The sequence below is a fragment of the Ochlerotatus camptorhynchus genome, unplaced genomic scaffold, assembly GCF_037179485.1.
Source record: "Ochlerotatus camptorhynchus isolate MF236.1 unplaced genomic scaffold, CSIRO-AGI_Acam_v1.1 ptg000141l, whole genome shotgun sequence".
NCBI lineage: Eukaryota > Metazoa > Arthropoda > Insecta > Diptera > Culicidae > Ochlerotatus > Ochlerotatus camptorhynchus.
Genome location: NW_027040631.1, coordinates 364,026 through 390,814, shown reverse-complemented (window position 1 = coordinate 390,814; position 26,789 = coordinate 364,026). Strand labels below are relative to the sequence as shown.

At 39.2% G+C, this 26,789-nt stretch overlaps 1 protein-coding gene across 1 annotated transcript in view; it reads left to right on the top strand.

Moving 5' to 3' along the window:
- The first annotated feature begins 12,578 nt into the window (after positions 1-12,578).
- Positions 12,579-26,789, top strand: part of LOC135700751 (progestin and adipoQ receptor family member 4) — a 54,098-nt gene continuing 39,887 nt past the window's right edge. The window contains exon 1 of the mRNA XM_065221383.1: positions 12,579-13,898. Coding sequence (XP_065077455.1) covers positions 13,394-13,898 — 505 coding nt within the window. The 5' untranslated portion in view covers positions 12,579-13,393. The remainder of the gene's footprint in view (positions 13,899-26,789) is intronic.

Sequence of the window (26,789 nt, the reverse complement as noted above, 5' to 3'; positions counted from 1 at the left end):
CGAGCGTATGGTTATGGTATTGAAGTTGAATGAAATAAATATGCCAAAAGCTTACTAATGGGTTGTATTTAATTGTCTGAAAGTTTGAAAAGGATTGGTTCACTAGGTAATTTGCTACAGCGTTTTTTTCCGTGAAGCAATTTGATGTGGGACACCCTTTACAACAATTTTCGATTCAAAAACTACGTATAGTAAGCCCCCTCCCTGCTCTCTAACTACGCATATGAGATTGAGGAACTATTTTTGAATGATTCATCTGAACATACCAAATCGATAAGATAAAAAAACTACTAAATTATTCCAGTTTGGAATCTGATTCCCATTGGTACACCGGCAGTGTTGGCAGGAAAAGTGATTTTTGACATTTAATTCAAACCGTAAATATTTGAACAGTTATAACAGTTATAACATTCTAGCACCGTACTTCCTTTGGCAAAGTTGTTAGGTACTTCCTGGACTATTTTTGTACATGGTTAATTGCATGGTTCAAGCAATTTTCATGCTTATTTCAATCGCAATACGAAAAGCCGGGTTACAACCAATCGTTCCCAAATTTTGCATAGTTGTTTAGAACTCCAAATGGAACCAAAAAAGGGTTGTTTTCATTTGGTGAGTTAAAGTTTGAGTTTGCACATGTAACGGTGACCCACTCTAATGTATGTTCAAACTTTTTGAAGCATTCTGCCTATACTTTTCTTAGCGTTTTCATTTGCCTATTTGCTTCCTATAATTTATTTAAGCTTGCAATTATTACGATACTCAGAAAGATTCTGGAACATTGAAGTTTTTGCTCGGGAGATCGGTACACCAATTTTAGATTTTTTATTAACATTCCAGATTTTTCCACAGTATATCATTTTGAAATCTGGAAGTGTGTTTGCAGTACCATTATTCATATGATAATGGTAGTGTTTACATGCGGGGCTTATTGTATGTAAAAGTAACCTCGGAATGGACGTGAATTACCAGGCATTCTGAAATGGGTTGCTGAATCTGCAGTAGAGCTATCGCTTTCTAACTCCCGGACTAAACTTGCTTTAAATGAGTACATCAAGGATTGTTGTAAGCAAATTTCTTCCATAATACCACTGCCGGCCATTGGGGGTTAGATTGAATACACACACACACATTCCAGATTTTTCCACAGTATATATTTTAACTGGACCAGATTTCCCTGAAAATGGCCTGGCAACGCTTCGCATGGCAAACAGTTGATAGAGGAAGAGTGATAGCTAGTGAGAGTTTTCTCAACTATCTTTTTTTTTTCCTCTGTTCGGGACATAAAACTACTGCGACCAGTAAATTGATCTATTGTAGTATATCCCGTGTCCTTAGTTTAGTGCATGTCGTATTACTTCATCACTATTGAGAAATGATGAAGTATTCGGGTTTGATACAGTTGCCTTCATCGCAAGGAATCGATTCTAATTGAAAGGTCCCGCTATTTATACCATTCGGAGTGTTGGAACACCCTCCAAAGGCGCGCCCCTTTGTCAGTTAAAATAGGATTCCTTAGCAACAAAATTAAAGAATGACACCGATAATGACCATGCATCAGAACCCTAGTCTTAACCACTTCAAACTAGGGAACAACGAATAGAAGATTAGGAATCTAACTAACTCATTTTTACTTGTTTCAAGATCATCCTCGGTCCAGGCAACCCGATGACTTATCACTATCAACAAGGCATAAAAAGTAACAAGGACTAAGATGTGTTCCTTTGATTACTGAAAAATCCTGTTCCCCTAGTTTGAAGTAGTCAAGACTAGGAATCGGTGGTAGATCTAACATCCCGTAACGTACCACGAAAAGGTGATCTACCCACGTTACGGGGCTCTCTCAACTATAAATTCAGCTTCAGCGGAGCAGTCTTGCTCAATCCCACCAAGGTGGGCAGGACATTCTCAAAACAGGCCTGACAGGACTAGGAACTGTAAATAATAATTAAACATTTCAAATGAACTAAAGTTGAAAAGACACATTTGTGTCACTTGAGAATTCAAACGTACAATCCATTCAAATACAAGAAATAAAGATCGTTTTAAGTCAAAAAGCAGTCTAGCTCATTCCACAATCGGTCGACTTGATGAACGATCGCATCATTCCAGCTATAAATACAGCAGCAGCGGAGTAGTCGATTGGATTGGTTCCCCTATTCCACATTTGAACGGCAAATCGAAAGGAGCTTTGGAGTATCAACGAGAGGTTGAGAGTTTTCCCTAAAGCGATCAAGGAGTCACATCAGCAAGCGAACCGGTTTGTCAAATGACCTGAAGCAACCAAAAATCACGGCAACTGTTCCACGTTGTCCAACACTCAGGATTTTCACTCAACAAAATTCAACACAGACTTCAATTTCCATCAAAGTCATCATACATATCTTTTTTGTTCGGCTTATATAGCCATAAGCCCCGTATAAATATAAGTTATCTGAGTTAATGCCGTGCCCGTGTCATGTACATTGGGTTTTTATTCACCATAAGTTATTTTTGGCTCTCAGATTCCTAAATCGGTTGATTTTAAAACTTAGAAATGTAAGCATCCAAGCTAACTACCGGTGAAGCTAAACTCAATGTAGATGAAAGTTAATTAATCTGCCATTTCGGACGTGCGTCATATCACATAAACAAAAAACAAACAAACAAAACTTACCAACCGTCAAACAGTATAATTCACCACGGACCACGCGTCTCCATCATCAAACGTGAAACCCGTCTCCTTGCTAATCCGCTAAAAATCAACAAACAGAATCGATTAATGTGCTGCCACCTACACCTTCATCCTCACCTACCCTTTTATTTGCACGGTCTGGCATAATTTTCCTCCAGCAGCAGCAGCAGCAGTGATGATTCACCAAAAATTCGCAACAAAAAACGCGAATTGCTACTGCTGTTGTAGGTGTAAGAAGGGTCGCTGGGTGGTATTTAACTTATCTAACCTTACACAACACGTGCTCCATCCGCGCCAGCAGCATGCAAACCTTTTGACCTGTCGTCGTTCCGACGTTCGTTGCTTCTTCAATTGGAAAGTTGTTGGGGTAGAGATGTGTTGGTTGAAGGCAGAAAATAGAACCATCCGTTCCAAAGTGCGTAAATGCCAGAGCCGCGATTGATTGATATTTACGTAAACTTTGGGGCGTGCGTTTATTTGTTTAAGCTTGTACGTTTTTTTCTTCTTCCGCGGCAAACCAGTGACTTGACTGTACCTAACCTACGTATTGTTCGATATAGGAAAAAAAAGTACGCTAGTGTAGTGCAACATGTACGCGAAAGGTAGACGAGATGAGATGGTCTGGTGTCGTCTGTTTTGTTCTTTTTTGGGAGCTATCCAAGCGAGAGGAACGTGCTGCAGATGGTGAGATTTTTTGCCCTGCTTGGGCTGGTGCGCGCTCGTTTCTAAGTTTTTTTTTTTATTATTTGAATGTGGTGTGAAAATGTGTACTTTTCTCGCGAAAAAACAGATACATGGGTAGTTGCTTTTCATAGTTGATGTTGAGAATTTCGTGAGGTGTGAGAATGTATATTGTATGAAACGATATATTGTTCTGTGTTGAGGAATGGGGATACCTAATATTCATGGGTTCTACTCTTAGATTGATTATTTTTTTAGTAACTACTACTACAGGTATAAATATAATTTCTTTAGCGGTATTTAGATGATTACATATTCGTTATGGATTTCGTTGTGTTTGGAAAGTTTACTAATCTTAACTAATTTTCATGGATTCTACCAAATATGTTGGTTAACCACTGCTACACTGTGCTATGCTTTTTTCTTAAGTGTATTAATATTGAGGTTGATACTCATGTGAGATGTTTTATTGTGTTACAAAACGTACAAAATCTCTAGTGAAGGTGCAAGAGCTCGGTAGGAAAGGAGTGCTAAAAAAAAAGTGATATTCTAGCTAGAATATGACGTTTGCTCAATCCATGATCAAAAACACAGTAGAGTTCGGCCAGGGCTTTAATGAATTTGAATAGCTACAAATCGCCGGGTTTGAACGTGCGTCGGTGTAGTAGTATTTTGTAATGACAGATGCCCGGTGGCCTAGTGGTGACCGTTTTTTCTTACTGAGCTATATATACGTTCTATTTTAGTGTCCTCTTTCACGGTCCCTTTCATCCCCCCGTATTTAAGGTGTTTTTGTGCTTATGCTGACCCCTCGATAGAGTTGACGTTTTGCGCTTTTTTATATCAATATAATCACTACAAAAATCAGTAATGTCCCATTTTTTAAATACTCGATTAATAACCACTCGATTATTTTTTGTTCGTTGTGCTTCCATTTTTCCACCAATGAGAGTGCAGAACATGTTTGAAACTATGGATGATGTTCCTCTGGGGATGTTACCCAAGTAACAATCCACTCTGATTTATGATGGTTTTATAACGGCAATGAACAATGCATTTAGTTTAAATATAGCATTTCAAAGTGTAAAACATTCCTGCTTAGTAATTCAGTTTTTTGCTGTTTTAAAACCCTTTTATAGTCTGGCAAGAAAGTCAAAACTGTCTTGTTTTAAAAATAAATTTAGAACAGTTCTCAATCCCTACTTAAAACTGTTCTGTAATTCAAGCATAAACGTCATTAGTAATTGTTTATTAATGTCTTCATAAAATACTTTATAAACGTGTTCTATCGTTATAAAAGCAACCATAAAACCATTAGGTTTTGCATTAGAGCAAAAAGTATTTATTGTTACTTTTAAGGCTTTTAAAAGTACATCATAAACTCCTCAAAACCCCCTGTTTACAAATTGAGCTTAAAAGATGGTTCCTCATTGTTAATAAAAGCCAAATTTATGACAATGAAATCTCGAAAGATAGACGAAGTAGGATGAAAAATTCAAGTCGATTTAAGCAAAATTTAGTTCTTTAGAAGAACCAGCACACCATCAACGACTGACCATCTGGCGAAGAAGAGCAAACCCAAGTAACAGTTTGGGTTTTATGCGGGTTCTTTAAACCATGAATTTGACTTGTAGAATGCTGTAAAACCACGATAAAATTTGCAATGTTACTTGGGAAGTGAGCGGGGCCCTCGAATTCATAAAACATTGTCGGAAGTTTAAAAAACATACCAGCCTTCTCCAGATCTTGCGAATAGATGACAACCGACAGCAAACCACTGAAACTGTTAGTTAGCGGAGATTAGCTAGTTTCCGATCCATAGTAGCGATTTTATTCGGCGAAAGAATCAACTCTTCGAAAATTTTATTCAAGCGTACATCCCTGCATCGTTGGATGGTGCACTTCTGTAACCATCCGGAAGAAGGAAATCTTTTTCGGAAACGATTGCGCTTCCAGGTGTTCGAAATGCGAACTGTTGTAAAACAGTATCGTAAACTATCTGAGTAACTGCTCCCAATCTATTGGGAGAAAACCGCCTGGAAGAACCCTGCATCCCACAGCGCAACAATCGAAAGATAAACAAACTTTGACGTATAACTTTTTGCAGGCAACTTTGCCTCCATAAATGCTGTCATAAATCTGAACGGGTTAGGATCAAGCAAAATGGCTTTAGATAAACACAATTCAGACTGCAAGTTATCTTCATAAAAGCCATTTTAAAACCTCATGAATTTGTTAAGAATTTCTTGAAAGCAAAACAATTTTTTCACAAATGACCATGTTACAATTAGTTTGCTTGTTCGATTTTCAATCTATATTTCCTTAGATATAACTATATTTTCTGAAGAATATTTTTTTTTATCAATGTTAAACAATTAGTTAAATTGACGTTTTCCGAGGGCGGACATATTTTTTTCGATGTTTTCATGTAAAATTCAATAAGGCACTTAAAACTAGGCCACTTAATGGGAACTATTGTAACAAATTTGGATATTCAAAACACGATTTTTATCCATCAGTTTCGATTTTAATTATTTTGATAACATCGGATTCATAAATCCTTTTCTATCTTGATTGATGCTTTCCTAGTGGATTTGGCATGCCGCTAGGGGAAATGGCTCGGAAAGGGGTTTTTATTGTTGCTAAATAGCTTTTATTGTAAATGGCAAATGGCTCTCAATGCGTTCGTCATACAACCTTTTGCATAATGAGAGAGAGAAGGATTAGTATTTTCCATTTAATTCCACTACTTTATTTGCTTATCCTTGACAGATACGCGTATTTCGTCTACAATGTGCAGACTTCTTCAGTGTCTTGTACTAATACTCGACTGTCGAGTATTAGTACAAGACACTGAAGAAGTCTGCACATTGTAGACGAAATACGCGTATCTGTCAAGGATAAGCAAATAAAGTAGTGGAATTAAATGGAAAATACTAATCCTTCTCTCTCTCATTATACAGGTATTCCACTAAGACGCCCACATTCATCAGGATTGAACCTTTTGCAGTTAATCAATCTTGAAGAGCTTCGAGAATACACCCTTCAGAACCTTCTCCAGAGTGGGCCAACTAGACATATTCTAGTCTTAATGAGGTTTTGGTGGATGCATTCATGACAAAATAGCCTTCACCAGGGTTTTATGAATGTTGTTTTATAGTTGCTTTGCAGTACTTCATAAAACTTAAAATGTTTCTTGGATGTTACTTGGCATGCTATAACTTTAATTAAATTTTTTGAATTAAAAATAATTGATGTTTCGGTTCGTTAATAGGTTAATCGATTATTGGAATAAAAATATAAAAATCGGAAATCACTAGAAGAATGAGAAACGTAGTTTTGACATCCACTGTTATTGTAAATAATTATATAATTTGAAAGGGACCGAGGTTAATCACAAATGCCTCTCCACGGTTGCTTTAACGGTACGGAAATATTTATTCGGGTTTGAAAACATAGCTGCTTTCGAAGACGTAATTTCATTTGAATTCGGGCATGAACGATCTTAGGTTGTAGTTGTTTGTTGTGATGTAAGAGACTCGGTGACCTAGTAGAAACCGGTTTTGCTTACTGAGTAGAAGATCGTGTGTACATTCTCAATCTACTTTACATTGCTGAATTGATAGGGTCGCACCCTCCTTACTATGGGAAATCTCAACTTTTTGTTCATTGCCTTCTAGTCTTTTTCCATATTAAGCTGCGAAACAGTTCGATAGCCATTCTTTTAGAAAATTTTCTCAGCTACAACTTTGCTGAAGATCGTTTCTATGTAAAACGAGACAGGAAAAAGTTATTAATTATTTAAGAGATTGGTAAACTTATGACATGATCAAGCAGCTGCTCTGTAGGCAACACTGTATTTTGCAGTGTGACATAGTAGCCATGATTTTTGTGTCCTATTCAACGCCCGAGAAACACCAATGTTGCCTGCTGAGCAGTTGATTGAGCATGATCATAAGACATCAGCGCATTGAACCATTGATAACTTTCGATCCTTGCATTTAATCAAAAAGTGGTCTTCAGCAAAGTTGTTGCTGGGAAAATTTCCTACAAGTTGAAAGCCTTTAAAGCAGACTGATATGGTGAATTATTAGATAAACATGAACAAAAATCTTGGTTTTACCATAGTAATTTCCATACAAACTTCAAATGGTTTGTGCCATCTCAGTTTCTCACCAAATGGGTTCAAATTTTGAGAGGTTAGTCAGGATCCGATTTGGAATCGTCTAAGTATTGCGGAGCGAAAATTTCAAATTTCGCATCACTCTAGTATGCACCCACCAGACTTGGTCAGCAGATTGTCATACGGCTTTCGAGCACGGTATTCTGCTCGAGTGATCGATTTGCCTACTGGTGCGGTTTTGCCTGTAAGCCTTCGCGTTAGCGAATTCGCTGCACTGTACCACGAGCGGCATCATGATTTTTACTCAAATCGCGATCGGACATATCTGGGTTGCTCCTGATGGACCTCACGACCTTTCCATGGAGCTGACGGTTGGCAGTTCCACTCCAGCGTTTACTTTGAGGCTTCTGATTCGTCGTCAAGGTTTCCCTGTACGTTGTGAGCACGTGCCATAGGTGTTTCTTGGAAAATTCAATACTTCAGTCACGAAAACCACGATGGATTTTTTTTGCTACGCTCCTCTGTCTCCAAAATAAGGGCGTTTTATGAACTATGAAAAATACAATAAAACGTTCACTAGGAGCGCTGTAATAAGCAAAAGAGTTTGTTCCATTACTAAGTGCGCCGGTTTAGTAATTTTGACTGTAAAAAAAATAATATGCCGTTGCCATGACAACGACAAACAAGCCTGTAGTCAACTATTGATTTACTTAATTTTGTAATTTTTCACATTTTTAGCCTTCTTGAATGGCTACCGAACTTGTCATTGGCTAATGACAATGTGTAGAATGCTTGCGTAAAAAGACTAGGGTGGGAAACGGATTCGAAACTCAAATGTTATTAGCCAAATAAATCCATAGACCATATAGGTACTCCGTTGTATAATTGGCAATGCACCCGTGTACTGAATGGGAATTGCGGGTTTGAATCCCACCGCCCAACTAACAATTTTAGCTGCAGATCACCTTATACAATCAAAAATTGGCTTATACAGCTATTTGTTGCCTGTATAAGCTAGTCTGCAGCTAAAATTGTTTGTTGGGTGGTGCCCTTAGATTTTTTCGCAAATTTTCTCACACACACGTTTCTTACCGATGATATGTGCTAACCTCAAACTATCTTATAAACAATTATATATTAATTTTTGTACAGCGTTGGGACTACTTGAATCAAAGTTAAAGCGATTTTCCATAGTAATTCCCATACAAACTTCAAACCATTTGCGCGACCTCTAAACCTTCATAAATCTTTGCCATTTTTGCACAGACTCATATTACTGAATAAAACTGAAGGGTGGCCTATAAGATTTCTGATCATTTTTTTTTCAAACCGAAGCACCCTAATGACCATTAAAGGGTGCCCCACATCAAATTGCATTACGGAAAAAAACACTGTAGAAAATTACCCATTGGGTATTTTTCCTCGAAAATTTGGGTAGAAGTAGTTTAGAGTGTATTGTTTACACTGTATTTTTATCGCTGTCAGTTTTTCGAAAGTTGGAAAAAATGGCGTCACCCGAAAAGCAACGTCGCGAATTGATTTTGCGCAAGCACCTGAAAAATCCTCAACTCTCTCATCGGGACATCGGAAAACAACTCGGAATCGTGCAGTCAACGGTGAGTCGTGTGATTTAAACGCTACTAAAAAACTCTGAGCATCGAACGGAAGGAGAAATGCGGTCAGAATGGATGTGATCAGGAGCACAAGCGTATCGTGAAAGCGTTAAGGCGGAATCTCATTGCGTCGGTCAGGGATGTGACCAAAAAGTTGAATCTGTCCAAGTCTTTCGTTCAGAGAGCCAAGGACCGGGAGGGACTGCATACATACAAAGTGCAGAAGGCTCCAAATCGTGACGAACCGCAAAATACGGACAAAGCCTCATTGTCTCATCATGGATCATGACACTTACGTCAAGGCAGACTTCCGGCAGCTTCTGGGGCTACGGTTCTCACCGCCCAGCATAAGTTTGATGTACCGGAGGAAGAAACTTTCAAAGTTTGCCAAGAAATATCTGGCAAACGGAGTGCGCCGTTCGTGACTACCGGGATTGAAAACGGGGAGATCTACCTCAAGGAGTGTCTACAGACGCGTTTGCTTCATCTGTTGAAGCAACACGAGGGCCCTACGATCTTCTGGCCGGATCTAGCTTCGTGCCACTATTCAAATGTTGTCCTGAAGTGGTACGAAGCCAACGGGGTCACTTTCGTGCCCAAAGACATGAACGCACCGAAGCTAAGGCCCATCGAAAAATACTGGGCTATTATGAAGCAGGCAATACGGAAGCATCCCAGGAGGTCTAACATGAGGAAGAAATGAAGAAAAAGTTGGTTCCCGTACAGAGAAGCTGAAGCTAGATGTTGTACAGAACCTACCCAATAAACAATTTGAGTTGATTAACAGCTGAATAAGCTATTTTTTAGCTGAAGACGCTTGTTTTTGCCTGAATAAGCTCTTATTCAACATTCAATGTTTGTTGGGTAATGAGTGGAGTTAAGTGTAAGGTGTGAGCTTACGGTTATGGTTTTAATTACCGTAAAATTCGCAGCTGCTACTCCGTGCTTAAGAAACTTTTCATATTTGTTTTCCTTTAAAAATCCAGACTACCTTTTGAAAAGGGCCGAACTAATTTTACAAAAAATAATTACACAAAAATTTGTTCAAAGATGGAATTGTAGAAAATTGTCTGAACGTTCATAAAAAAATTTAAATAGAAATATCCCCAAAGAGAAAAATAAATTAAAAGTGTTGGTTGGAAATGCTAACATGAAGCTTTAGTGTGATAATTTATTAGCTAGAGAATGATCTTTTTGAAGAGGGTAGGTGGATAGTTCCGTTAGAGTACGGCAGTATGAAAATTGAATAGAAGTTGAAAATGAGCGAAGGGCCATTAATGCGACAGTTTTTAAAGATAGACGCACATCTTTTGCCTAACCCGTACGATGTACGCGGAGACTTGAAGTATGTCTCCAAGTCTACAGGCAAAAAATAGGGCATTTTGACATGCATTTAAACTGCTTGATTGATTTCCTTTATTTAGGAAATTATCATCCGTAGGGTGGTTCATCTTCGAATGCATACATACTAGACCTTTTCATTTTTATAAAAAAAAGTCCGGATCCCACCGGTCAACCAAATTATTGTTCCTCATGTTAAGTTGAACTTCTAGACAAATTTTCAGGTAAATTTTGCTTCGAGTAAATTTTGTTATTTTCCGGTAATTTATGTATTTTCATATTTGTACCAGCTTGCATACTAAAGCAAAATATGTGTTCTACCAACTCTGTAAAAAATGAGTTGATTAAGAATTAATTTATTGCATTTTGACTTAGTTTCTGATATCATGTAATATAAGCTATCTTGCAATGAGCACTCCTGCATAGGGTTTCCAGTGAAAACTTGATGTATGAGTGTTCATTGCAAAATAGCCTATATTACATGATATAAGCTATAGTCTGAACGTACTATTAGAGATGTTCAAAAAAGCAAATTAAATTATTTCTTTTACAATTGTGATATACAAATATGCACGTTACGACTTGTCTTTCACAGATTAATTGATAAAAATCTAAAAAGAGGTTCCAATGAATAAAATCCACTGCACAACACAGTCAAGAAGAGGGGCAATTTAGCAACCAAATGTAATAGACTATGTACTCGAATTTTTATGAGGTCCTGGATTTGGCCAAGTTTTACAAAGTATGAAATCCAAAATATGTACATAGGAACGACATAAAAGGTTACTTAAGCTGTATTTAAAATCAATATAAAAAAAATCTAAATTTTTTTGAAATTTTGTCGTGCGAATGAATAATTCTTTTTTTTTCCGTTTCCCATACAAATTTTAAAGCTTTCCCAAATCTAGATCGTAACCTAATTCATTCAAATTTGGCACAGTTGCTGACGATCCCAATACGAATCGAGAGAGCTGTGGGGAGCCGGGGGTTGTGATCCGCTATATAAAATTGACCCACCCTAGTGGACACCCTGCACATATCTTCTAAAGCATCATTCTCCAAAATCGTGAGAATGCAATATCGCTCCTCCCAAAGGGGTCTCCCTTATCTCAGTTGGTACAGGCGCAGCTACAAAGCAAGACCATGCTGGAGGTGGCAGGGTTCGATTCCCGGTCCAGTCTAGGAATTTTTCAGCTTGGAAAATTTCTTGACTTCCCTAGGCATAGAGTATGAATAGTACAGTCATCGAAAGCTCTCAATTAATAACTGTGAAAGTGCATCTTAGAACACTAAGATGAGCATTCACAATAAGCTAATAAGGGATAAGAAATAACCTTGAAATGCGAGGAAGAAAAAGAAGAAGAAGAAGGAATATCACTCACAAATTGTTTTTTCCCTTGATTTGTTTTCCGTCGATCACCAATGCTACCGACGCCAGGGAGGCAGCTCCCACGCATGGACCCTACCTATCGACCCATCAACTCATGAACCGGGGACCAACGGCTTTACTTCCCAGAAATTTTATGCCTCAGAACATCCCGGCGGCGCCGACTGGGATTGAACCCAGGCCTGCTGGGGTGATAGGTAATCACGCTTTCTCACAAATCTCACTTGGATAAAATTACTCTCCAGGTTATAGAGCGACGTGAAGAAGCAGTCTATTTTTCCTGCAGTCCAAATTAGAACCCGATGTAGAGTAAAATGTCTAAAATTTGAATCAGTCTAATTGTACATCCAGCAGTGACTCACATAGTACCATCCAACCATCCTCCACAACCACCGAAAGGATAAAATACATTCTCTTCGCCGCCGCTCACGACAACCAAAGAGATTCTCAGAGGTCACGGTGGTAGGTGGTAGGTGGAACCGTGGCCCCCGGGGTGTATTGAATGGCCCCCCCAAAAAAAGAGTGTTCATAAAAACCGAGCGCGTGCAATGCATGTATACGATTGTGTGTGCGTGTGTGTGTGTGTGTGTGCTGGGTTCGTTGGTTTAGCGCGAGCGAATGTGGCCGTTCCGTCTGTTCGTCGAGAGGCAAAGAGAGAATCCGAGATTGCATCTGCTGTTCTATTTAGTGCGCTAGGGGCTGCGGCTGCTTTTGCTGGGCTGGGTGTTCAGTTTGAGTCCGTCGGGAAGGAAGAAGGTGAACTAGTACGCTTTTTTTTCCGAATCTTGAAAACCCCCGCGTTAGGATTTATGGGGGCATTTTCGTTCTGCTTTTCCATCTGTGATTCGCCTCGGAGCTTGGTGCTAGTGGTGGAGCACGGAAAATGGCCTTTTGTTGTTGGACTGAGTCTAGTCGTGTCGATGACGATGAAAGTGGCTGTACTCGCAATGGAATCGTGCTGTCGTCGTCGTGATATAATTAATAAACGAGGTAAATAAGCGTTCTCCTAACCAACAGGTCCTGGAGATTGTTCCCACGGGGTGCCAGGAGGAGGCCCACTTGGAGACGAGCGGTGATTGCTGAACCAGCTGAAACGGTTCCGTGCCGAGTGTGCCGAGAAAAAGGAAAAATCTGGAAAATCTTCCCCTATATACAGTTGGAGTGTTTTTGACGGAAAACCTTTCGGAACAGAGATTATATAAAGATTACGCGATTGGTGTTGTTCATTTGCTTCCGACGGAGAGCGAAATTGTGGTGAGAAAACACGTAGTGGAAAGCGAGAAAACGCGGCCGGACGCGACAGTGGGGTGTGTGTGTGTGTGCGCGTGGGGTTTTGGGGAAAGTGCATTTCCCTCGAGCAGGTGGGTAGTGAAAGGGTGAACGAAAAATAGACGTCTCGTGATTTTCTGCGCTGCTCGCGTGTGTTTAGAAGTCCGAAGAAAGAAGGTGGTTGACGTCACGACCATCGAGTGCGTGACGACGTCGGTCCCCTTCGTCGTCGCGACGCGTTTAGTGTGCAGTAAGCAGAGGTTCGCACTGGCGAGATAATTGCCACCAAGCTGGAGGAACCGGACGTAATGCAACCGACCGAGTGTGCAGGGGTGCTTTCCCCGATGGTGGTCGAATCGGCTACTGCCCCCATTTCCGTGGTGCCTACTACTACTGCTTTGACTAATATTAATTCTAATGTGCCGTTGATGAGTGGCCATTTGACGATACTGTCGCCACCGTCTTCATCGGCATCGTCATCACCTTCGTCGTCACCGGAAACGGTTCGAAGTGCATCATCGTCAGTATCGTCGCTATCGCCGCCGCCACCGTCGCCGCCAGTGGTGGTAACGAAACAGTGTCAACAAGAAGACTCAGAAGAGGACGACGACGGCCAGGGCAGGGCCCCGCTGATGAAGCAACTGAATAAACTGCTCACCCCACCGGATGATCTGCTGCAGTGGAAGGACATGCCACAGCACTTGCAGTTCAACCCGTACGTCCTAACTGGCTACCGGCCACTGCAAGGCGTCAAAGGATGCCTCAGCAGTTTATTCTACGTGCATAACGAGACGATTAATATTTTAACACATGGTAAGTAGGAGGATTTTCCCCATTCAATTTATGTTTGTTGTAGCCAGTAACATATTATGCAGGCCAGATGATGGGATTTAGGGATGGAAATCTGTTATGGATGCAAGTCATACAGGGGGTGACGTGTTTGTCCTAGTTTCCGGGAAAAGGTTGATGAGTGAACCAAATCTTCCTTGCAGCGTCATTTTTCGCTTTAGACTTCGCAATTTAACAAGGCAAAATATTAAGGGTTTTTGATAATGCACGATACTACCATAGAGGTAACTCTCAGACTAGAAGGTCCCGAAGAAACGAGCTCAACTTTTTGGCTCAGCTTTGGTACTATCTTCGGTCCCAAGCTAATCGATTCACCCCTCGAAACATAGGAAAATACACTAACCCCTCATTTTATCTGTCAAACTTTCATAGCGAATCAAAACAAACATAGTGTAGTATGGAATTTATACTAGAATGGGGTACGTTAGTCGATTTGCTTCCCGCATAAACGCGAACCATAAATTGACCTTACCTAAAATGGTTAAAAATTGTTTATAATCCCTGCTAAACTTTAACTGAAATGGTTATGGAACTATACATGAACGTTTAATGATAAAGTTTCAACCTTATGTATTATAGTTTTTTGGAACTGGACCTTACAAATAATGGGTTGTTAAGAACCATTACCATTCCAAATTCTTGTTTTCTCCATACATTTTCAGAAAGAGAACTATATAAGAACGTTTTTACTTATGATTTGAGAACATTAATGGTAATGGTTATGGTAGTCAGTAAGGTCCATTAATGGTTTTGTATTATCGCTCAACTTTACGTGGAATATATCGTGAATTGGTAATCAGTAAATTACAGGCAACCAATTCGCGATATATTCCACATAAAGTTGATCGATGTTGCAAAACCATTCGTGGACCTTACTGACTACCATAACCATTACCATTAAAGTTCTCAAACCATAAGTTAAAAGGTTCTAATATAGTTCTCTTTCCGAAAATGTATGGAGAAAACAAGAATTTGGAACGGTAATGGTTCTTAACAACCCATTATTTGTAAGGTCCAGTTCCAAAAAACCATAATACATAAGGTTGAAACTTAATCATTAAACGTTCATGTAAAGTTCCATAACCATTTCATAAGAACGCGGCAGAGCAGGGTTTTGTTTCTCTCTCGTTAGTGATTGCTGTGTCATTACTTCTGTCGAAGCACGCACATAACCTAAAAATTTTATTACATACACACATTTCCGTTGGATGGGATTCGAACCATGACCTTTCGATCACCAGCCGCTTGCCTTGCCATCTGAGCTATCCTAGAATACATCAAAAGGGCAGCTAAATAAGTATTAAAGGTTTAAATTTGAAAACCTATCAGCACTCCCAGTCGTAACTCTAGCTAATTGTGAGAATGATGAATTCATTCATAGTTGTTTAACATGAGACCAACGTTACCTCTCCATCTCTCTAATTTCGATGGAAAGGATGCTATTCTTTTCAATACATCTATGAATTGGTTGTCGTAAGTGATACGATCTATGATTACGATTTAAATTAATTAGGCGTAGAAAATAAATAAAAAAAGGGTTGAGGTTGGGATTGAACTCGCGACCTTCAACTTGGAAAGCGGAAACGGTAACCACTATGCTACCAATTTCGTTTTGTTGTTAGCCTGAAGCAGTGTTTAGGAATAATGAATGAATACGCCGTTTGTAAAGCATTTACAAAGCATGAAATTATAACATGGACGCATAGTGGTATAAGAGCTATTTTGCTGACTGTATTCACCTTTATACAGCAATATTGTAAATCAATGCAATTGAATCTAATAATGGAGCTAGAAAACAGTCATAAGACGTCTAATAAAGCATTTTATTAAATCTATTGAAAACAGTCGAATTAAAGCGACAATGTATGCGCAAATTACACTTATTCAGTTTGTTATTAGATCAAACCTCTGGTTCTGAATCAGAAAGACAGTCAACGTCTATAAAGCTTTTAATAAGTAAATTAATCATATCAGAGCAAACGGTGGAATAAAGGCGCATCTATCGATCTCAATAAGCTTTTTTCAGCACATAATTCAACATCCTTTTTTATTCAGCATTGTACACTGTTATACAGCATTTATTCAATGTGTATGCTTATTTGTGACTTTGAATTGTTTATTGGGTATGAACACAAAATTTGGTTTTCCCATACTAATTTCGATATAAACTTCATAACGTTTGTGCCAAGTCAGTTTCTTAATAAATTAGTTCAACTTTTGGGAGGCTAATCAGCACCCAATTTGGAAGCATTTCAAAATTTGCATCAGTCTAATGGATAGGTGCAATGCCCTACGTGCCCTGCTCTGTAGAATTACTAGTGCGCATACTTTCAATGTTTTCACAAAGCCCTGCATGATCTAATCCAATCTACCGAGAAAATCAGTTAGCTTGATTTCTGTGTTTAAATATTCAGCACAATTCTTCCACAATACATGCAACCGTTTCCGGATCCTTGCTTTCAACACAAGGAACTGCACAAAATTCTCCGCCAACGGTAAACACGTTGATTGCATGTCAATTCCGAGCCAACTGACTAGCTATAAAACATAGTAATTGTAGCGGTAGGTCCAATAGACCACACCAACAGTAGTAGGGGTAGACGGGGCAAGGTGGCCACCCAAATGTTGACGTAATTTTCATATGTAATAATTGCAATGAATACATTCAGTCATTGTTTACCCTAGCCAGAGCTGATAAAAATCATTCCGTATACACTCAACTTAGCTGAAAATGAGGACAACCTTAGCAGATAGAGCAACTACCATTCTCTTGATTAAGACAACCTCTGAGTATCGAAGTTAACATTTGTTTTTCGTGGCTGGATTTTCATTATCACCTGTGTTGTTGTCAATATTAATATTCGTCTTCATCTTGGTGGGGATGATTTTGAGGATCTATGCATTGAGGATCCTATGAATTAAAACAACTCAATGTATTAAATTTAAGATTTTTTTAAATAAATTTAAAAAGTAACTTTTGAACACCGTTCTCAGACACCCCGGGGCAAGATGAGCAGGTTCTACAAAGGGTAATTAATTTTGATTGTTTATTCTTTTTGAAATTTCTTCAATCACCATCATTAGTATACACATACATTTATACATTATTAAGAAGTAAATTTAAAACAAGTGATTCATGATTTTAGAACAAAAGCATTTTGGGTAAAATCATTCACTGTATTTACTTACTTGTGTTTTTCATAGCATAGCGCAATCGAATACAATAAAATTTAGTGACTTAATTGATAAAAACTGCTTGTCGGATCTCTTAGTGAACAAAATTGAACACCAAGAAAACCACTTCAACTTCACTGCTTTGCCAGAAATCGCAAAATAATCATTGAACAAGCGTTGCCAGATATATTTTCTCTAGCAATGAATTTAAGTTTGATCAAACAAGCAATTGCAAATTCTTTTTAAAAAGAGAGGATTGTTTTCAGTCGGCACATTTTCAACACGTTTCTAAATCAGTGTTGGAACGTTGAATCTTCGGATCATTATTGAAAGCTACGTATGGGGTGCTCATCGTGCCCCGTCTACCCCTAATAGCAACCGAAAGCTATTAAATCATTCTTCCACCGCCGAGTCCTCCTCCAGCGCATTATTTCCTGCTTCAGACGAACGTCAAACCGATGGTCATTTGATTGTGAGCAGCCGGTCTGAATATTGTATGATTATATTCACCACGATTATAATGGGAGTTGCCCACCCACGGCACCGCCGCGCCGTCGATTTGTGTGTGAATATCCACGATTGATGGTTCTTCGATGATGATAAATTGTGTGCTGTGTGAGCAAATTTGCGTGAACGGTTGGCCGCGTGTGCGAAATCCTACTTAGAAAGCGGTTTTCGCTTCAAGAGTTCTCGATTGTTTTTGGTGGGCGAATTTGTTACAGCAGAGAGGACATCAATCTTTGTAATTAAATTCCTGGGAAAGATATCTGAAGCTTAATAGGTACATTTGGCTTTCACTTCGATGGAGACGCATGGTACGTTGTTCTCGGCGGGTGTAAACTGAAGTGTGTTACCTACCATCATGTAAACCCTAACTTCCCAAACCGTTCAACCCACTAAATGACACAAATCGGCCTTGACTGTCACTTGTCAGCATCGATGACGGCTGGATTTCTCTGTGCGGTCGTCGTCAGGGCGATAAACTAACTAGATAGACTGTTGTTCTAGGACAAAAGGGGAAAAGAAAACCACATTCCGCCTGCTTCGTCACAAAAAATCAAACACAAAAACGTGACAATACGCGTAAACTATTTATGGGAATCCTATTGGCAATCGAATGTTGCCGGGGGTGCAAAAATAACGACGAAAACCAAAGATAAATTTATCTTCCGCACGTCGATGGCAGCTTCGCAGATAAATTGGAATATTTATAGTTTTTGACGACGACCATTGGCCCTTGGGCGCAGCGGGGGCATCAGGGACGCTGTGTGCGTACGTTTTTTGGTTTGGAGAAAATTGATTGAGTGGGTCGATTTCGGGGTTCTTTGTTGCTTTTCTCAGAACATTGGGAAACAAGATAAAACCACATTTACGACGACGAACATCCATTGTTGCTGTTTGCTCATCAGGGCGACATGGGTCCCTTTTGACGTCATGTTTTATTAGGACCGACTGACTCCGACTAGTTAGGGAAATGGGAAAAATTGTGCCATTAGCTTTCCGTTGAAATGCTAACATAGTTGTTTACACATGGCATACTAAAGTTACTGTACAAACGGAATGTGGTTTTAGCTAATAACCTTAGATACAAGACCATTGACTGATTTCTAGAACCAATGACTTCCATTTACATTTCCAGATAACGTAATAGATTTTTCCTCTTTCTGGGAGTCCTCTCCGAGACCTTTTTCTTACTGATGTGGACCACGTGTTTCATTCGCTTGCTGAACTTTTGTACGTCAATAATACGTACGTACCATCAGAGAAAAAAGGAAATCCATTGAAAAGGTGACGCAAAGCGTCAATGGCCGAGTGGCCGACCCGGGTATTCGTTTCATTCATGTGCTACTGTATAATTGGATGCACGTGCAGGAAAGGATACTTTGGAATGGAAGATCATAATTAATGATAGCTTGAGTGAGTTGGTCGTCCTAATGCATTATAAAGAAAACAGTAACAATGTGCTTTGGTTGAACCATTAATGCCTTGATTGCACTACATGGCTTGTAACATGTTATCATAATTATAGGCGAAAAGAAAAAAAAGTCATCAATATAGCCTGGACCCTCCTTGTAGTACCGTGCTACCACTTAACCTAGTTTACTTGAATCGACATTCATGATTTATTAGGGTTAGTTTTTTAGTTCTTACAGAAATTTATTGTCTGAAAAGTTGCCAAAGTTTCAGTACTAAAGGTCCAAGCATATTATATCAAGTATTGATATTATGATTGTATAATTGTGATAATAGTGCTGTTAAAAATCATTCCTTCTACACTCAACTTAGCTCAAAATTAGGACAACCTTAGCAGATAGACCAACTACCTGTATGAATTTGAATTTTGACATAAAAAAACATTCTCTTGATCAAGGCAACCTCTGAGTTTCGAAGCCAACATTTGTTTTTGTTCATTCGTGGCTACATGTTTATTATCGCCTGTGTTATTCGTCTTCATCTTGGTGGGGATGATTTTGAGGATCAAAAATGCAAACTGATTATTGTCATATTACACAAATATAGCGCTGTAGGATTTTACACACTGTTCGATGGAAAACTATTCACCCACTATTCACTTTTTTTCGTTCAAACCGTATTTTCCATACAAATAAACGGTTCCAATGGAAACGAGAATATGGGTTATTGCCTCATGCTGAAGAGAGGTTATTGACGCTTAACGCACGCACGCTATTGAGTGCAAAGCCGGGTAAAGTTGTTTATTATTTTCCTCGGACTAAACTAAAAATTGTATGAAATTAGAGTTGAAATGAGTTTGACAGCGATTTGTTTTGTATTTTCCTCGGATTTTCATTAACACGCCAATACTACCGGACGTGAAAATCACTTTTTTTTCCCTTGATTTGTTTTCCGTCGATCTTGTTTTCCGTGCTGAGCACCAATGCTACCGACGCCAGGGAGGCACAGCTCCCACACCTGGAGCCTACGTATCGACCCATCAACTCATGGACCGGGGACCAACGGCTTCACTTCCCTTCCGAAGGAAGGCGTGATCAGAGATGTTATGCCTCAGAACATCCCGGTGGCGCCGACTGAGATTGAACCCAGGCCTGCTAGGGTGAGAGGTAATCACGCATACCATGTGAAAATCTCTATTGATGATAATATCGAGGTTTAAGGTTCTGGGGTCGACAATATTCAAAATAATATTTTTTCCCAAAATTAATTTGATTAGTTTGCTTTTGAGGAAAGATATGATTTTGATAAATTTGGGTTGGATAATCAAGCACTGCTGAATGTCATCGTCCAATCGTGTTTGCCTCCAAGACTTTTAAAGTTCCTCTGCAAATTTTTATCTGAACATGTTGCAAGAAATCCGTGGAATACCAGATCATCATCGGTTGATGGTTGTTCCCTTAATTTTTGCAAACAAAGTACCACCACGTCAGTAACAATAGGAGTTTTTTCACAGATGGGTCAACTGTAAACGCTTCAACTGAGTTTGGAGTATTCAACTAATTTCATAGCGCAAAAACCCTGTTCCGTATATGTTGCGGAATTAGCAGCCATATTCTACGCAGTAGAGCTAATTGTCTCACTACTCTCTGACCGACCATTATTTCATTTTTACGGATAGTCTTATCTCATTGGAGGCTATTCGTTCAATGAGGCCGATGAAGCACTCCTCGTATTTCATGCCAGAAATACGATCTAAACTGATTCGTCGCCCAGCTGATGTGGGCGCTATGCCCAAGTAACCATAAGCATTAGTATGTAGCCTTTCATCGGCTTTATTTCAGCATTACTAGTGTTAATAAGCCCTTAGACAGTACTGCTAATGCTGAGAAGCCATTAATGAGCACTGCTAATGCTATAAGCTTTCAATCAACACTCCTAATGCTCCATGCACATAATCCTCTTTATATGAGCATTAGCAATGCTTGATAATATTTTGACAGGAAAACCACGTAGTCAGTATTTTTGAGGTATAACGAGTTGTGTCTCTCGAACATGTTCACAAACACCAACATAAAAATTTGACAAAGATGATTGAGTAAACGATTGATGCATGACTTTTAACACGCGATTTGTTTAACCACTTCGTATATTCTCATCCATAAATCTCTAGATCTACGTAATGTATGCATTTGAAAATAAAACTCAGTGCTTGCATCAGGAAAGTGTGCACAAAATTAAATTATGAGATCTTCACAGCTTCTTGATGATGAGATCTGAGACCATGAAAACGCGAAATGCATGACCTCAACCAATCGTGTGCTTAAATAAGCCAATTTAAAAAGCAATTTCCATCACGATCTATAGCTTAGGGAGTACAGGCACATGATTGTTGTTCCAGAATGTCCAGGTTCGAGTCTCATTACAGGTAAAATTCATAGCATCTATATCCGTATCTTAATCATAAATATGAAACACAAATGATGAAACTTGAAAAAAAAGGTATCTGAACATAAAGAAATCATTAGTTATCATTTTTTATTCCGTTTACGAGTCTACTTATTTTTGGCATCGGGGGCGGTGGGAGGTATTTGTTTACTCAAACAGCCCGATTATGTGCAAATAATAGGAAAAAAATTCGCGCGGGAATGGAAGCGATAATTTTTGACGTTTCTCACATCAGCCTTAAGTAAGCATTAGCAGTGCTAGTAACGGGCTACCATACTAGCATTATAAAGGCCCGCTATTTCGCCTTTTTAGCATTATATCAACTCTATATTAGCATACAGCACTTCATATGCATTAAATGGCTGCTTCATATTCGGATTTCAAGCAGAATTAGGGCTACGTTTTAATGCGTATCGGTTACTTGGGTGGAAGGCGATATTTTTGATCGACAAATCGCCTTTGCGGAACTTTTCTCAATTACCCGTCAGTAAGTCCTCACCAACCAAAATGGAATGAGCGTGACCTGATGAGTGATGGTTACATTCTATTCTCCCACAGGTATCGAACAATCCGTGGTTCAAAGGATTGGACATGAGTTATTTAAATTTAAAGGATTTAGTAGTTAGTGTCATCTTGTGTTCTGCCAAGTTGTTAGCTGCCCATTGGTGTACCCCCATGTTTGTCTTTTTCATCAGTATGTCGCTTTGTTCGAGATCAAGAGTACATTGCCCTCCAAACCCTGTGTTCTCAATCCCTTCCCTGACATCCAATTGTTAAAATTGTTACCCCTAACCTCGAGATAGCCGCGAGTAATCGGCTCCGCTTTACTAACGTTAGTTTTAAGTAAGTTTGTAATCCAAACACTGAATATCGGCTCCGCAAAGCTACAGCAAATGAGCCTGGAAAAATAAAGGCTTTATAAAAAAATCGATTCATCTACACTGGGTTGAAGCGCTACTCCTTGCGTGTGATGGTAAAAAGAGATTTGTTCTAACTTTACGATCTGGATGTTTGTTTGTCAAAGTCCGATATTTGCAAAACAAAAAACTGTATAACCTACCCAGAATCTTGAAAATGTTTCAAAACCAGGGATTTTGAGATTTCTTCCAAATCCAAGATCTTGGAAACATTACTCACAATCTCAATGTCCAGATTTTCCTAGTCAATTGCTATGTTCAATTTTCCCCTTCCCACCGAATGGTATTTAGCTTAATGGCCGGACACCATGGCAGCTCACATAACATGTAATTTTCAAATCTATGTGTTGACCCGAATATCCGGCCGGTTGTGCTGTCGTGGTAAATTTAGAGCTGTTTACTCACTGATTTTTCACCACGCCCACCTCAACTGGACTGCAACCCCTTTATGGAGCACCTATAATTTTAATATTGGAATGTACTGATTATCAGATATTGGCTTTTGAGTTTTACGGTGGATCAAAACGTCACGATGTTTTATGTCCGACGTGGTGGTCTTTGAAGTTGGCCTTCTTTAGGGTGTATAAAGTTATTAAATTTATTATTAATATAACTAATTCATCGTAATATGTAAACTGCCGCTCATCGCAAGTTGGTCCCATTTGCGTTTTTGTCCAAACTGAGTTTTTAATTATTCTGCATGAACTCAACAACTTTGTGTTGGAAAAGTTTGGTACACGGATAGAAATCTCCGTATACCTTTTGGCAAATTACTATTGCTGATTATTCATAAAATGTATAAGTCAACTAAAAAGCAGACGCCTTGCAAAAAGTTAATGAAGATCATGTGTCAAATTAAATGTATAAGCGGTCACACATACATTTTATGCATGCTTGTAGGACCCATGTGGTTTGTCTTATGGAATGTATAAGGCGATGTTTTGGCAAAAATGTATAAGTGAAACACATGAATAAAATAATTGCTTTTCGTTTCGTGTAAAACAGTCAAACATCAGATTGAAGGCTAGGCGAATTGGACTTGCCATTGGACGCATCGAAGACGAAATACATAAGAGAAAGAGCTTCTAGGGAAGACAATGTTAACGCGTTTTTCTCGGCTTGCTGACTTGTGCTATGGGGCGGAATTGCCATAAGCGGCAGTAAACTTCCTCGAAAGTCTAGACTTTTCTGAAATTATCGGACCTTCCCTTAAAACATCGGACCTTCCCTCGAAACATGGGAAAATCCACTAACCCCTCATTTTATCTGACAAACTTTCATAGCGAATCAAAACAAACATTTCGTAGTACTAGAATTTCGACTAGAATGGGGTACGTTAATCGTTTGCTTGGGACCAATAGGCTAGTCAAGTAGTGAGCCAAATTAAAATCGTTAGTTTCATATTGATTGTTGGTTGAACTCTCATCACGGTTTTCGAAAGACTCCTATTCTTTTCACTTGGCAACAGAGGACTTCTACAACAACTTCAAATGACTTCTAGCGAGAGAAAAAAATTGCGGCTGTATATATCAGTGATTTTGTCAAATTATCTTAACAAAAAATAGTAGAAATTCTCATTATTGATCATCACCGAACGTATCCCATGCAGTGTCTGTTTTTATCATTTACCATCACACGCAAGGAGTACCACTTCAACCCAGTGTAGATGAATTGCGTTTGTTTTGAAAATCTTTGCTGTTACGTACGAGGGAAATGGACAAATGAGTTCGTTATTCATCAACGAATATGCATTTGTTGATATTCTCCAGTGCTTGATTATCCAACCCAAAATCAGAAATGATCATCAAAAGCAAAATAATCAAATTCGTTTTGGGCAAAATGATTATTTTGAATATTGTCGATTCCAGAGCCTAACACCGGGATTTTATCATCAGTTCAGCTTGAGACAATAATTTGCCATCGGTTTGTGTGTAAAAACTAACACGACACGTCATACAGCGGTATAGATAATCGAGTAAAATTAAAATAATCATTTTGCATTTGATCCTCAAAATCATCCCCACCAAGGACGAATATTAATTTTGACAACAACGGAAGCGATAATGAACATCCAGCCACGAATGAAGAAAAACAAAATGTTGACTACGATACTCAGAGGTTGCCTTGATCAAGAGAATGTTGTTATGTCAAAATTCAGATTCATGCAGGTAGTTGGTCTATCTGTTGAGGTTGTCTTCATTTTCAGCTATGTTGAATGTAGAAGGAATGATTTTTATCAGCACTGATCCCATGACAATTTAATGCTCACTGCGTGTTTATGCTCATTTCTTCGATTATATTTTATATTTTATTGCAATACCTTTCGTGGACCTTTCATAGCATCGTAATGTTTGTCTACTTTGCCCCATACACGGCAAGAAAAAAATACCTAAAATTAAGTTAAAAAAAACTCAACGTTGGGTTCTATCATTTGAGGTCCGGCGTTGAGTGAATCAGAAAAGCGGCGTTGGTTAAAATTTACTCAACTATTGAGTAATAATAAATGAACTCAAATATAAGTTAATTTTCATTGAGGTTGCTCTTATGCGCCTTTAACCATTTCATTTCCACAAGCGTTGATAGACGAGTGGTCAACACACGGGCCCCGTAATCTCAACGTCCATGGTTCGGTTCCAGTCTACTCCATTTTATTATTTTTTTGTCATGATCAGGATTACTCAAAATTGAGTTTTCTTCTTTAACTTAATTTTACCTAGCCCCACGGAAGCCACGTGATGAGTGAAAGGAACTCAATTTTGGGTACTTTTTTCTTACCGTGTAGGTAGCCGGTTGACAGTTCCAAAGGTAGACTTGGCTTCACTCTTGGCGTGACTCATTATACACCGACTCTAGTCTGAGTCACCCTGAACTTCTCAGAACTTTTTAAAAGTCTCCTAAATTGTTCTAAAGCTAGTTAAACTTCCTTAAAGCTCATTTAATTTCCCTTATTACTTGATTACTTGATCCTTGAAGTATTCGTTCCTTCTTTACTGAGATCTTTGGAACATTCTTGAGCTTCTTGTTAATGGCTAGCCAGATGTACTAGTTTAAAGGGATTCCCCTAACCTCTGGTCTAGCCACGGAGATCATCTTGGGTGGGCTACACTCGCCTCTTTTGGTGGCTAGCTAGAGCTTTAAGGTCGGCTCCTGGCTAGTCGACACTGATCCGAAGTACAAAACACCTCTTAGTTATTTTCAACTCTTTTATTACTAACGGTTTCGGTGTCTGTAGTGTGTGTGTGTGTAGTGCTGGCCAGCGATGACGGGATTCTGCAGCAGGTAAGGTTTCTCGGCGGTGGATGAACTATACGTATTCTCCGGGAACGGTGCTCGACGGTTGTCGCAGTTTGGCACAACGGATGTAGTGCCGTGGCTCGATCGGCTGATCGACGGTGGCCTTGCTATTTACCTGTTGCTGGTTTAAAGCAGTTGTCGGTAGCTTGCCGATCAACGCTTGCTAAATGGGTGGAGCTGGCGGTATAGCGTTCGCCCTCGCATTTTTCGACCATCGTTTTTCTGTGGCCGGATCGCAATGCCTTTTTAGCCCGTATTTAATGGGTCCTGAGGGAAATAAGAGAGGTGGTCTTGGAGCTGGGAATTCCGCTACTGGGTTATTAATTGGGTCCTCTGAATCCGTATTCGCCGGTATTTGTTGGTAACTCTTCACTATAAAACTCGTTTGTAATTTATAAGAACTATCTTGCGCAATGGCTGAAGTAGAAGAGAACATTCTTTTCAGTTTGACCCAGTAGCTTCCCCTTGACCTAAGCCCATTTCTACCTCCCTCCCACTTTTTCACCACCCCTTGTCCATATCTTTCTCCTGTTTCCAACGCCCACCTTCATCCTTTCTCCTTCCCGTTACGTGTTACAATTATTTAATTTGGCCGTTTAAGTGGGAGCGGGTTTTCGTTACATTAAAAAAAAACAAGACAATATTGTATACTGTCGTTCAAGTTGGACATCGGAAAATCCCACACGCGACATTCGATTTTACCCTCGTTCTGTACGTTAAACATAACGTCGGACATAGTGCGCTGAATAGCGCATCATTGTGTGAATACAGCGCACTATGTCCGACGTTATGTTTAACGTACAGAACGAGAGTAAATTCAATTGGCGCGTGTGGGATTTTCCGGTTTTCTACTGAAACGATAATACAAGAAACTGACATACAAATATTAGCTCCCATGAGCATGATCGAATTCATAATGAATACACATATACCCTATTCCTCGCTCTCGCTATCTGCTGATATATCTCGCTTGAAGTGAATCAGTAGGATGCAGGAACCAAAACGGTAACATTTTCGAAACTTTCCATAAGTTTACAGAGCTTTTTGAAAGTTGCTAAAATTATTTAATGAAACTTCTCTGAAGTTCCTGACACATCTCGGAATATAATAA